The sequence below is a fragment of the Tamandua tetradactyla genome, chromosome X, assembly GCF_023851605.1.
Source record: "Tamandua tetradactyla isolate mTamTet1 chromosome X, mTamTet1.pri, whole genome shotgun sequence".
Classification (NCBI taxonomy): domain Eukaryota; kingdom Metazoa; phylum Chordata; class Mammalia; order Pilosa; family Myrmecophagidae; genus Tamandua; species Tamandua tetradactyla.
In genome coordinates this window covers 31,254,193-31,268,887 of record NC_135353.1, presented here as the reverse complement: position 1 = coordinate 31,268,887, position 14,695 = coordinate 31,254,193, and the positions used below count along the sequence as shown (strand labels likewise).

The following is a 14,695-nucleotide window of genomic DNA, read 5'->3' as shown; positions in this document are numbered from 1 at the left end:
AGATAGTGTAATCAATACATTATGGGGTGTATAATCCTTCATGTTTATCCTGTTTTGTGTTCTCTGAGGTTCTTGGATGTGCATAGTCACATCTTTTGCTAAGATTGGGAAGTTCTCTGTCATTATTTCTTTGAGTATTCCTTCTGCCCCTTTCTTCTCCTTCTGGGACTCCCATAATGCATACATTGGTGTGCTTGATGGTGTCCCATAGCTATCTTAGGCTGTTTTCATTTTCAATATTTTTTCCTTTCTGCTTCTCAGTTTGATTCATTTTAAGCCTCTTGTCTTAGCATTCACTGATTCTTTCTTCTGCCAGCTGCAATTTGCTCTTGAAACGCTCCTGGGCATTTTTCAATTCAGTTTTTGTGTTTTTTAACTCTATTAGTTCTGTTTGATTCTTCAAAAGAAAAATTCTATCTCTTCGAATAGACACTCGTATTATTCATTCATTGCTTTCCTGATATCCTTTAGTTCTTTCTCTGTACTTTCCTTCATATCCTGATCATTTTCAGGATCATTTCAAAAGGCTTTGTTTAGTATGTTCACATTCTCATCTTCTTCCTTGGTGTTTTATTCATTTTTCCTTCTTTCTTTGGTTGGGCCACCATTTTCTGTTTTATGTCTTGTAATATTTTGTTGCAAACTGTACATTTTAATATTCTAAAATGTTAACTCTTGGATTTACTCCCTGTGATGTTTGTTTCTTGGTTTTGTAACCAGCTAGTGGTAAGACAGACAGTTTCTTGAGCTTTAAGAAAATAAATGCAGCGTTCAGGGTTCCCCATGTCTTTCTGGGGCTCTGTCTTGTCCTGGACTTTGAATTGTTATTATTTTGGCATTCTCTTCTTTATAAGGTTTGGTTGTACCCTCTGTTACCCAGAAGACTGACCTCCCTCTCCTGGGTGTTTGAACCAGCAGGCCTTTGTCCCACACTGTTTACCTCTATCATTTTTTACATGCTTTTTGATATCTCATGCTACTTTTTCTTGTATGGTAAATTCTGGGAGGAGGGGAATCCCAGAGAATACTTTCCCAAGTTAGTTTTTCCCAACCAAATAAGGGCCAGGGACTTATGATAGGGGCATAAATGGGCTCTAATGTGCCTGGGGAAGGAATAAGGATGAACACCAAGCACTTCTCTGATGGCTCCCCAAAGCTGAGCTTTCCTGGCCTGCTCAAAGCAACTGCTCTTCTGCGAATAGTCCCCTGAAGCCTTGAGGAAGTGCTTCATCTTTAAATCTCCACTGCCACCCCTGACTGGGGAGAGTTGAAACAATGGCTGCTACTGCCTTTGTTTAGGATGGGGTCAAACAATGGCTGCTGCTGCCTTTGCCCAGATCAGCGATTGGCCATGCCCCTGTTCTTGGGGAAGTAGATTTTTATTTCCCTTCTTGTTACCCGAAACTAGCCAGGGACTAGACCCCATGATGGCGTGTTATGAGAATGGGGGGTGTGCACCTATAGCTGCCCCACAGAGAGAGCAGTTTCCTTTTTTTTTTTTTTGCCATAATTTATCAGCCTCTTCCTCCCACTCTTCCCTAGATGCTCTACAGTGTTCTTTTGGCCCCTGGAATTTCCAAATAGTTGTTTCAGACATTTCCTGCCTATTTAATATTTGTTTTGTTGGATGGACTGAGTCCTGGAGCTCTCTACTCCACCATCTTCACTGAAGTTCCCTCCCTCTATTCCATCTTCCATAATACTGCCAGAGTGATCTTTCTACAACCAAATCCAACAAATTACTCTCCATCGATAAACTCTTCAGTGACTTTTCTTTACCTCTGGACTAAAGTCAAAGCCCTTAGTATGGTGAACAGGCCTTTCATTATTTGATCCCTGCCTACCCTGGCAAGCTCATCACTTGCCCCATTTTGTCTTACAAGTTCTGTTCCAGTCATTCTGAGTTGCTTATGGTTACCCCAATAAGGAAGATTTCACATCTCTGGGCCTTGGTACATGTCTTTCCCTATCTCTGATTTTCCTCTCTAGAACATGCTTACTAATAAACACCTACTCATCTTTCAAGACTTGGCTCAAGAATCACTTCATTTATTAAACTTTCTTGACAATTTCTCATCCCCCGTAGAATTGATCATCCCCTCTTCTGTCTCCAGTTACAGCAATATTTTAATCTAAACTCTTTGTAACATTTTCTTGCATAAAGTCTTTTAGATGCCTGCATCCCCTTACCAGATAATAAAATCATAGAAGTCAGGAATCCAGACTTATTACTGTACATTCGACACCCAATATATTGTCTGAAATGGTAGTACACTGTCAAGATAACTTATTTAATAAGTTATAAATAAATGAATAAACGAATCAATCAATGAACCAATCAACAGATTAAGTAATGTCGATTTTCTGGAACCTTGCCTTCTATCTAGAGCTCACCACTCCACCACTCTACCAGTTGTGCTCAGTCAATAGACTTTCATGTTCTTCCTTGGAAGCCTATAATTTTCCCCATCTGAGAATAACAATTGATGGAATCAGAGGATGTCCATAATATAACTGCCATTTTTTGAGTGTTTGTGCTGGTTTGAATTGTTATGTACTCCAGAAATCCATGCTCTTTTAATCCATTCTTGTTGGGGCAGACTTATTGCTGGGTAGGACCTTCTGATTACGTTGTTTCCATGAAGATGTGACCCAACCCATTCAAGGTGGATTTTAATGCCCTTGCTGGAGTTCTCTATGAGAGGACAAAAGGCAGAGACATTTCGGAGAGAGCTCAGAGAAGCTAAGAGAGAGAAAAATGCCCACAGAACCTCAGAAACATTTTGGAGAGAATGACCAGCAGATGTTGCCATATGCCTTCCCATGTGACAGAGGAACCCTGGATGCCAGCAGCCTTTCCTTTGGGAAGGCATCCTCCTCTTGATGCCTTAGTTTGGACATTTTCATGGCTTTAGAAATGTACATTTGTAACCTAATAAATTTCAATTACAAAAGCCAACCCATTTCTGGTATATTGCATTCTGGTAGCTTTAACAAATTGAAACAAGTGTTTATTATATTTTAGGCACATTGCTTATCATTTTCCAAATAAATTGTTTCACCTCCTTAAGTCTGTTTTTAATCTAGGAAATGAAGGTGCTATTACCTATTTCATAGGTCTATTATGAAACTAAATGAGCTGATGTATATATCTAAGGATATATACCCTGTCCCAAATTAAATAAGGCATAGCATGTTCAATCTGTGAAATTTAGAGTCAATTCCTTAGCCCTATAAACTTACTCTGATTCCAATCAAATCATGGATTCAAAATAATTCCATGGCTTTGTTTATTTCCTTATATTTTCAAGTATCTTTTTCACTCAACATGTAATTTTGTCCTTACAACACTCATGTGCAGTATCTAGGGAAGGGATTACTGTTCACAATTTCATACACAAGAAAAGGTTAAGGAACTTACTGTAATCACATGGCAAGTTTGTGACAGAGCTAAGACTAGAACACAGATCTCCCCACAGGCCATTTTTATTTTGGTATCAGGGTCATTTGCAATAGAGGCTCATATTCCAAAATGTGCATCACTCACATGAGCATATTTGGTTCAACTCTCTTGTATCAAGCTCAGAAAAATATTTTAAGGTTAAATCTCACTACTTGGCTTCTGTTTGCTTAGAATATTTTTTTCATTGGTTTCAAGCCTTCAAATCTTCTCCATTCACATCTTGAAGAAGTTTCTACATTTCCCCACTGTTTACAATTAGTTTGTCATTATGCTGCAGGAAGTTTCAGGTGACATTACGTGCCAAGTCTCCCAATCTCTTAACAATGCTCAGCGTGGCATCTTTGGGGATTTGCAAGAAATAGTCTTTAATTGTTCAACTTTGAGCAGTGCACTGAGGCTAATCATGCCTCCAGAGTTTAAAGTAATCTCTTAGATACAAAGCTATTAACAATGTACTCTTTGTCTGGGACCAACCCAAAGCAACAGAGGCTGAAAGACCAATTTTCCAACCTAAGATGGATGCATGATTTTTCAACATTGACACAAATTTCCTTATAAATTTGTTTAAAGGCCATTAGGAGGTATTTGGCTGATCTGTCCTTCCCAAGACCTCAACTCCCGTTTTCCCTGATACCACCTAATCTGTGGCTGAGGTCCACCTCATAGCAGAAGGGGATGGGGGAAGACAGAGTTGTCACTTGCTACATTAAGATTATGAATTTATGCATAGCCCTAGAAAGACCCGCAAGGACTGTGAGAAGGATTTGCCTAGACCACATTTAGCTCTTTGGAATCCACTATACACACTCTTTTGCTCCTGCTCCGATTAATGATCTTTCAAGAGGGGACCATAACCAGAGTTATTGAAGGGGTCTGCTTGTAGTCATGATTTTGCTGAAGCAGAGAAATGTATTTCTATCAGCTCAGTCTCCATTCCCTGTCTCTTTCAGTAACTCCTATTATTCAATATTCTAAGGCCTTCAATGGACTGTTATGATACATCTCTACACTAAGCCACAGAATCCACAAATTATTCCTTTTTCGCTTTAACCCATATCTGACTTGTACCCTTTTACTAGGCCTTAAGATAACTTCAGTATATAGGAGTGATATTTATGACCTATTATCAAACGGAATGCTTTGAATTGGAATAGTTCCTCTAAAATCAAGAATGTCCTAATCGGAATGCACCTCAGAGATGATCTGTAGCAAAAGAAACTGAGGCCCAGAAAGTGGAAGTGACTTGCCCAAAGTGAGACAGCTTGCAAGGTGTGCATTCTCTCCTCAGGTGCTTCTTTCTGATCAACGGCACAAATTCGAGAAACAACATTAGGGATACATGCAGTGGTCATCAAACTGACTGAAGCTAAATTACTCCCATAACCTAAATATTACTGTATTGTAATTGGCAGTGAAACCAGTCTCAATTAAAGACATATCATGTAACAGTGAGCTACCTGACTAAAGTCTTGATGAGTACCAGTTCTGAGACATTTGCTCTCAAAGCAAGCATCAAGCAAAAGACAATATGAATAATTTTCAAAGCACTGGTCTAGAAGCAAGAAAATTTGAGTTTTCTTTCCACCTCGGTTCTAATTAATTATGTCCTTTGGTCAAGTCGCTTTATTTCCTTAGGCCTCAGTTTTTTTCAATAAAATGTAGGTGTCAATTTATGCAATTGCATTTAGAAAAGTAAAAATATTTATCAGGGTAATATTTAATGACACAGCATATTCCAGGAACTGTTCTTAACATTCTACATGCATGCATTTTTTTCATAAATAAGGAAAATTAGGCTCAGATGATTTGGGTTACTTATCCAGCATCACAAGGCTAGCAAGCTACTTACCACTCTCCCAAACTGCCTCCCACTATCCTATATTGTATCTACTACCACTATGACAAAATGTATCAAAGTAGAAAAAAAGGAATTATCTGTCCTCAGGTTACCTATGTTATAGCTGAAAAGATAAAAAATGCAAAAGAACTGGAGGCATAAGTTGAGTTCTAAAAAATGGATTTGGTACAACTGGCTTTCTGCATAGGTACACTATCAGATGCATATTTATATTCTTGATTGTTTGGTTCATATTGGTTTCCCCCACCACACAGTAAGCTCTATGAAAGTGGGAAACATGTCTGGATTATTTTCCACCACCGTATCTTCAGTGCCAAGCACCTCGCTTTACATAACATGGGCGCTCATAAGATATTTGTTGAATAAACATAATCCATGTGGTGTACAAAAGAACAACTTAAATGATAGGTGGGGGCTTCCATAGTTGGCCTTGAATGTCAGATGAAATAATATAGACTAATTGCAGTTGAAAATGGAGTGCGTGGAGGGTGTCTGAGCTGGCTGGGGTGGTGGAAGTAGGAGCGGAAGGACAAACATAAGGGCTATTTCAACTTGGATATCAAATAACACGTTATGGACTCTATATCCCAGTCATCCCCTGACAGACATTTCCCAACCAGCTGCAGGCTCTGTCATGACACCAATTTAAGGCAGAAAGGATGTGAAGAAATTTTGAACCAAAATTAAAAACAAAAAAGAATCATTTCTTAGTACTTCAGAAAGCCCAGCAATGGTATACGAAAGTTTCATGGTCTCAAAGGTCTCCTTTTTCTTTTCTGTATTTGTTTCCCTAAACAAAATGCTACTTTTTTCATGTTTTCTTTCAGTCAGCTCTGCTTTGAAAAAAATTAATTGCCTATTTGGGATGAGGTCCCTGAAGTTCTAGGACGTTAATTATTTCTTCCTGGGGAAGATCGGAATATTTGAACCCTACTCATGAGATAAATGTTCTGGCAGCACTTTGGAGCTTCAACTTATTTAAGTTACTGAGCAGCTCGTCAACTTATTCTTTGCATTTTGAAGTGAATCTAGAAGAGAACTGCACCCTAGACATCATGAGTAGGCCTAGCATGTGGAATTTATAGATTTAGTTCAGAGCAACACATGCTCCCAGATAGAGAATTCTGGTGACAGCTTCCAGATAAACATATGGATGGGTGGATTAGAGCCTAGATGGAGAGAAGAGGAGATACAGTACAATTTCTAGAAACTAAACTGCTCAAGGAAAGGCAAATTCTGGTTAGTCAAAATTTCTGGATAAGTGAGGGGTAATGAAAAAACTTTTGTGGTTTCAACTCCAGCAAAATGCTTTTGAAATGCCTGAGTCCATTTTCCAGCTTTTGCAGGAAGAGAGACTGTCATTAAATCTTCCTGCTGACTACAGGATGTGCAGGCTCTTGGAGGCATCAGGTTGTACATTTTGCTTTCCAGCACCAAGAACGGGAGGTGGAAAAAGACTAGGAAACTGGATAGGGTATGTACAGAGTCCAAGGCCCTTCCTGGAAGTTTTTCAATTTAGTTTAAAGCCCTAGGTGCAGGCGTTTAAAGGAAGTGACAATTTGGTTTAGTTGGGTTCTAGTACACTGAGAAAAGATAATACAGGGAGAAATACTGCCAAGAGGCAGATGATGTCTGAACTAGTAGTTGCAAATTGAAATAACATTAGGGTTTTGACACAAAGTATTCAAATAACCTCAATACTCTATATGTTATAACTTTTTTTAGGGATACTGAACTAGAAATTGTGTGGAGACACATCAGTGAAATGCTTGCCTGAGCAATTAACTAATTTAGATACCTTCAGCAAGGGTTGCGGATCAAAGGGTGTGGCAATTGAGATTTAAACAAACTTCAAATAATCTTATTTTTTCCTTCAGAGAATTCCAGTCATTTTGGAGTTTCAGGAACTGGGAAGGATTTTAAGATCTTTTCAGGAGAGTTTGCTGGGAGATTGTCACAGTTCCCAAACCGGCAACTACTGGAGAATTGCTCCTTATGTCTTTCCACTTTGCTCTATTTATTGGGACTTGAGAGGGACTTCCAGTGGTGAGTAAGTAATAGAATTGTGCTCTTGTTTCTTTCCTTTTCTCCCTTTTTGGGATCTCCAACCTTCTCTCTGGCATGCAAGACCTCCAAGAAGGTGAGGGGCAGCCATAAGTTGAGGGGGACGTTACACCGTATCAATAATAGCAGGTGACAGGACTAAGAAGGGAAACATGGGGGCCCAGTTTGCCAGGAATTTTTAAATGATAATTCTAGGACAGATCAATCAATACTGTCTTTGGAGACCAAGGTCCAATCTAAATGAAAAATAGGCCCCTCAATTTAGATGCTGAGTAGCCTTTAAGCATGAGAGGGAAATGGTCATCAATTTTAGTTCCATGGGTCCAAACAGTACTAATGGAGCCAAGGTCACGGGTTCAATTCAAATCTCTATCAGTAAGCTTAATACCACTTGTAAAAAAGTTCTGTCCCACAGTTGTAGACTGATCACCAAATTTTAGTCAAATGGGCTCATCAATTTATTTTACTGGACTCAAGAGGGACTGCAAGATAGAGTCTTTAAAAACCTTGCCTCAATTTTGTACACACAAAATACATCTTGAGGTTCGTTACGAATGATAACTTCATATAAGGATGAAAAACATCTATTTAACAATATTTAATATTTAACAGTAATAGCAATGTGTTTTATAGAGTTGTAGGAGCAAAAAAGACCTTTAAATTGCATACTAATCAGTCATCCACCACACAGACCATTTCATCTTTCCATCTGCAGTCAGGCCATCATCTTTCTACATATTACATTGTAAATGGCCCATGTGTAGATAATTGGGAGTTAAATAGTGAACACTGAAAAATATTTAGGTATGAATGTACTAACTGAACATATAATGGACTTCAGACATTATTTCATATAGCCATTTGACTCTTATCTTTCTGCATTCACTCTCTGTGGAGATGATTATCTCAATTTTCACTTGGAAATGTGGAGATACTCTAAGGCAAAACCTCTTTATCATGATAAATGAAGGTGAAGTCAGCACTGGTCTCTCGAGGTTCTGAGGACACTCTTGTGAAACCAGGTCACCATCTCCTCCATCCCTTACATTTGTTTGTCACTCCACAAGTAGCATAAACTTCCCCATGCATGGATTTATCATTCTTGTGTTCCTATCCTATTTAAGAGGCTGAGAAAAGTGTAGAATGAGACACAGGAATAGGTTACTTAGCGGCAAGATCGGGGAGGGGGTAGTTATGGATTTTGCTGAAGACTTTTAAAGACAAATGAATCTCGCATCTCAAAGATGGTTAGAGAAACCCCATTCATTAACCAAAAAGCCCGTCTTTAGCACAGATGCCTCTCCAAAAAAGGAGGAAAATGCCATAGATTTCCTGTGCTGAGAAGAGTGTTAAGATTTGTTTTGTTTTTTTTTTTTTTTTTACAGTTTTAGCTGAGGGAAATCAAAGAACCCTGGAATATTAGAGCTGGAAGGGTTCTTAAAGCTCACTTAGTTTAACTAGTTTGTAAATGAAAATTTAGTTCAAGCGAGGGGAAGAAAACTTGTCCAGAGACATCTAGCCAGTGAAGTAACAAGTTTCAGGGAGAGAATTAGAAACAGATGGAAGAGTGAGTCTCATGAAGGAGCACACAGACATTATGGGGTACTTGGCATAGAAGCAACAATGTCAAGGGAAGTGGCAGATGGAAAAAGAAACACTGTCTTTCAATAAGGAACAGCTAAAAAGCTCCATTCATACATTCATTTGGCAAATACTTATTAAGCGTCTATTTTAGGTTTTAGGTATACCAGCAGTGAGCAAAACAGACAAAATTCTCTGCCCTTATTTAGCTTAAATCATTTAGTTAGTTGGGAGAGACAATCAATAAACATAATTAATAGATAATATAAAAGGTGTTCTATAAGATAATAGTACTAAGGATTAAATAATGCAGGAAATGAATGAAATAAATAATGTCATGGATTAGAGCTGAACATTTAGACAGAGAGGTGCAGGAAGGACTCACTGAGAAGGTGACTGTGTGTAAACATCTGAGGGAAGGGAGGGAGTAAGCTGTGCAAGGATCTAGAGAAAAAATGTTCCATAAATATGGAACAGCAAGATCAAATGTTCTGAGGAAGGAGTGTGCTTTGAGTGTCTGAGGAACAGTAAGGAGTTTGACTAGACAAGAGTGAACAAAGGGAAGGGTGGTAGGAACTGGACTCAGAGAAGTAATGGAGAGGCAAACCACGCAGTGCCTTGCAGCTAGCAATACGGAGATTGACGTTTAATGAGGTTGAAATGGGGAGATATCAAACATTTTTTTAATGGGAGAGTGACTGATTTGATTTACAATCTAACTTAATAATTTGAATTAAATGGGGGCTGGAAAACAGTAAGGAGGTTATTGAGAAAATCCAGGAGATTAGTGACAATGGCTTGGAGTAAGGGATGGCATTGCAGTTGGAAAGAGAAAGAGTTAGATTCTGGATAATATCCATGACTATCCACTTTACATGTTCATTTATTCATTCAGTATCTATTGGGTCATTGTGATGTCCCAGGCACTCTTCTTTCTGGGTGCTAAAGCTATATCAGAAAGCAAAGCAGACAAGGACTAGGTCCCAATACTTAATAAATTTACGGTTGAGTGGGAGACAAGTAGAAAACAAATAATAAAATAAATGAGATGGTTAAAAAGACTTCATATTTTAGAATGTGATATAAGAAACTGAGGGGATAAAGAACAGTGAGAAGGGAAGAGAGGGACTTTTCAGATAGTCTGGCTCCTGAAGCCCTCTCCTTAAGACGTACACCTTTAGAAAAATCACATTATATTTTCACATTCCTAAATGGGGCTCAGCAACCACAGCATGGAAACCACAACAGAAACTGAAAATGTAACTTCAAACCAGGATATTAGCAGAGAGTTCCCAAAGACTTCCAAGACTCCATGAACTACTCCATTTCCATAGCACCATTTTCATGTCAAAGCAATATTTGCATCCACATCAGGCACTATGGGAGAATGGAAGCATGCCTAATCTAGGAGTGAGAGACAGATGCAAGTATAGGCAATATTTTCATTAAGCCATCTCTTCTGTCAGAAAGTACCTCTTGGTAACTCAAGCTGAATGAATGCACCAGATTTGCTTTGGAAAATGGAGACCAAGTGAGAGGGCCAGGAGATGACCTCCTCTTCTTCCATTCTTACTTGGAAACAAAATCCAAAAAGGCATCTGGTAGAGGATAGCTGAAGAAATTTTCATAAAACTATTTTCAAATGATGAGAAACTTTCTATTTTCCCAGGGGTCCTCAGAGTTTTAGCTTTACCTCTGTCCCCATTATAGATATTCCCTTTGTGTTCTGTGTCGTTTGAAACGGACAAAGATAATAATCATGAGTATCCTAATTCTTTTCATCTTTTTCACATCTGTCATCTTTATTCTCATTCTTGCAGGTAAAACTAGGTAGCTGCATTGGCACTCATCCAAGGGCAAGAATGGACATGGACAATGCCACTGCAGTAACTGAGTTTCTCCTTATTGGCATCTCTAACTATCCTGAGTGGAGAGTCACATTTTTCATATTGGTGCTGTTAACATACATCAGCACCTTGTTGGGAAATGGACTTATCATCTTTCTGATCCACTTTGACCCCCACCTCCACACTCCGATGTACTTCTTTCTTAGTAACCTATCTTTCTTAGACCTTTGCTATGGAACAGCCTCCATGCCCCAGGTCTTGGTGCATTGTTTCTCTACTCATCCATACCTCTCGTACTCACAGTGTGTGACTCAAATGAGTGTCTCATTGGTCTTGGCCACAGCAGAGTGTCTTCTACTGGCTGTCATGGCCTATGACCGTGTGGTTGCTATCAACAATCCCCTGCGCTATTCCATGGTCATGAATGCTCCAATGTGTGCCTGGCTGGCTGCTACATCGTGGGGGGCATCACTTGTGCTCATCACCGTGCTTATCTTATCCCTGCGGCTTAACTTCTGTGGGGCTAATGTCATTAACCATTTTGCCTGTGAGATTCTCTCCCTCCTTAAGCTGGCCTGTTCTGATACTAGCATTAATGAGCTTATGATCCTAATCACTGGTATCTTCACGCTGCTTCTACCCTTTGGGTTCGTTCTCTTCTCCTATGTTCGAATTGCTGCTGCTGTCCTAAGGATTCGCTCAGCCCAAGGCAGGCTCAAAGCCTTTGCCACCTGTGGATCTCACCTGACCGTGGTGACAATCTTCTATGGAGCAGCCATCTCAATGTATATGAAACCTCAGTCCAAGTCCTCATCTGATCAGGATAAGTTTGTCTCAGTGTTTTATGGTGCTTTGACACCAATGCTGAACCCCCTAATATATAGCCTGAGGAACAAGGATGTTATAGGGGCAATGAGGAAAGTTATGGTGAAAAGTCCTCCTTCGCTTCTAAAACTTCTAAAGTAATACTCAACTATATCTTCACCTATGATGCAAGTTGTTTAAAGGGATTGAATTTACCCTTGAAAGAGTAAGTTACTGTCATATGAGCAGCTTCAGGAAGTGACCCTACACCAAAATATCAACCCTGCTGAGACCCGAATTTACATTAGATGCATTAGTTTTGTAGTTTCTTTGCATATAACACTGTCAGCTGTTACCTATTAAGTTACACTCCTTCAGGTAAGTAAGATTATCAGAATGATTTCCTAACTGACAGAAGGGACGGGAGCAGCAACAAAACCTACCATAACTATTGATAGGAGGCAAGGCATAACAGAAATTAGAAACTTTGACAAAGAATGGAGGAAAAGACAAATGATGGAAACTTTCCAACTCTAATGAGGGCAAGCCCTGTTGTGTAAATGCAATTTCCTTGCTCCCACTTGACCTCAGAATAATGAAAAAAGAAAAGGTATTATAGCCATTCCCTACATTTATGTGAAGTGTTTCAGTTTTTCTTTTGGTTTTTCCAAACTTCTGTCTTTATCTACTAGCTTATTTTATATTCCTAATATCTCCACAAAGTTAGGATACCAGTTTTCCTCTATTAGCAATCAGGAACTGAGGCTCAGAGAAGTCACTGAGACTTGTCTGAGGTCATACATAATTGGTAGTGGAGTCAAAACTAGAATTCAGACTACTTCTATGCCACCTCTAAACTTCTCCAACAAAGTCTAGAAAATTATTTGGAAACATAAAATTATAAAAGCAGCTAACATTTATTGAGCATTTACCATATGTCAGGCACTGTGCTATGCTCTCTACATCCATTATCATATGTAATCCACACAACATCTCTATGAACTAGTGCTATTATCATCTCCATATTAGAGATGAGGAAACTGATGAAGTGATTTGGCCACTGCTAGAGAGCCATAGGTTAAGTTATTTTCCCATGACCACATAGCCAGTAAACAGCAGAACAAGTATCTGAATCTAGGTCTGCTTGATCCCAGATTCCACTTACTTAAAGTACATTATACAGTGTCCAAGTTATAGTGACCTTAGAGATTATCTAATGTAATAATTTTTTACCAACTTTATTGTACTATAAGTTATGACCAATATACTTCATCCAATTACAGTGTGCAATTCAATGAGATTTGACAGATATATGCCCAACTGAATCACCAATACAGTCAAGGTACTTAACAATTATATCATCTCCAAAAGTTTCCTTATGCCCTTTTGTAGTCCATTCTTCCCTCTACCCCCAGTCCCAGGTAACGACTGATCTGATTTTGTCACTATAGTTTTCATTTTCTAGAACTTCCTATAAATGGAATTATATGGAATGTATTTTTGTGTGTGGTTTCCTTCAGCATGTTTTTCAGATTCATCTATGTTTTTATATGTATCAGTAGTTTGCTCCTTTTTATTTCTGAGTAATATTATATTGTATAAATTTACCACATTTTTAAATCTCTGTCAATGAATATAATACAGTGGTTTTTAAAGTTTAGTTCACTTAACTTGCGGGTTCTATTGTGGAGCATGGAGGCTGCTAAAGGGGGTAAAGTTTTGTGCGTATAAGTTCATTTGAAAAAGAAGTTCCAAAAAAGTAAAAGGGTTTTGATGAACAATGACCTACTCCAGATTTCTCATTTTAGGTGAGGAAACTAAGACTCAGTGAACAGAGAGTAAATTTCCCAAGATCATGAAACTCATTTGGAGCAGATCTAGGACTAAGACCCAAATATCCTTTCTCCCAGGCTCACTTTACTTTGGACAATCCCACCAAACATGATGAAGTCCTCCCCAAAGCAGCCTGATAGTGAATCAGACACAAAGGAGGAGAAAAAAATATGCACACAGCATCCGGATTTGAAGCAAGGTAATACTGATCAAGTGAGCACCAATGCATTCCTCATAAACTGATTGCTCTAAGTTGATGTGATGCTGCGTGTTACTGCAAAGGTGATACCAGGCATGCAAGGGATATGTCTTACATGTTTGCTCATTGAGAAAACAAGTTGAGGATGAATAAACCACTTATCCAAATAGCTTAACTTCAAAATTAATACAGCATTTATTCAAAGTTCATCTACTATAAATTTTTAAGATACATTGTATTCTTACTCATTGAAATCATATTTTAATACAAGAAAGAAAAAAATACTTAAAAGCCTACCGATTTCAATCATTAATTTATTCACTCAACAAATGTTAAGTTCCTATTTTCAGCCAGGCTCCTTGCTAGGTGTTGAATATTATAATGAGGCAAGTTTCATACTTTGAGCAAAATGCTTCTTAAAGTGAAATAAACATAAACTGGTAAAATTGATATAACTTTATATGAAAAACAATAGAGTCTTAAGACAGAGAAGAATGCAGGCATTAGGTATGTTAAGAGTATTTACTTTAGTGACGTTGCTTTTTTGGGGGAAATAATCCACTTTCCATTACAGAGGAGTTTACAGTTTAAAATGAAGATCAGATTATCACTGATGAGGCCTCTACCCCCAAATGGTAGCTATAACACTAGGTTCTTTCTCTCTTTATTGGCTTGTTGGTACACAACAGCCCACAGACTTAGTGACATAGTGGAGTCTGGAGATGAGGACTGTGGAATTAATTCTGCTACTAACTAGTTATGTGACCTTAGTTATATCACTCTCTGGTCCTCAAATTTGCTTATCAATCTAATGGGAAGGTTGTGTTTATTTACCCAAGGACCTCTCTAGCTCTAACATTTTGAGTATCAGCGTTTTTATGTAGGTTTTCTCAATTAAAAAAAAAAGGAAACAGAATCAATTTACTCTGCAGCTTGATTTTTCCACTTGACAATATGTCATGCACATTCATCCAGAGCAATATATATAAATCGACCTGACTTTAAATGTTGGCTTTGACTGAAAAAAGCAGGCACACATAGCACCT

The 14,695-nt window shown here is 38.5% G+C and overlaps 1 protein-coding gene across 1 annotated transcript; it reads left to right on the top strand.

Moving 5' to 3' along the window:
* The first annotated feature begins 10,828 nt into the window (after nucleotides 1-10,828).
* OR13H1 (olfactory receptor family 13 subfamily H member 1) lies at nucleotides 10,829-11,779 on the top strand. The gene has a single exon (XM_077146940.1). It carries the CDS (start codon nucleotides 10,829-10,831, stop codon nucleotides 11,777-11,779), a length of 951 nt encoding a protein of 316 aa, XP_077003055.1.
* The last annotated feature ends 2,916 nt before the right edge of the window (nucleotides 11,780-14,695 follow it).

What these genes read in the sequence shown, in the direction of transcription:
- OR13H1 (XM_077146940.1), top strand. Translation starts at nt 10,829, where the DNA reads ATGGACATGGACAATGCCACTGCAGTAACTGAGTTTCTCCTTATTGGC.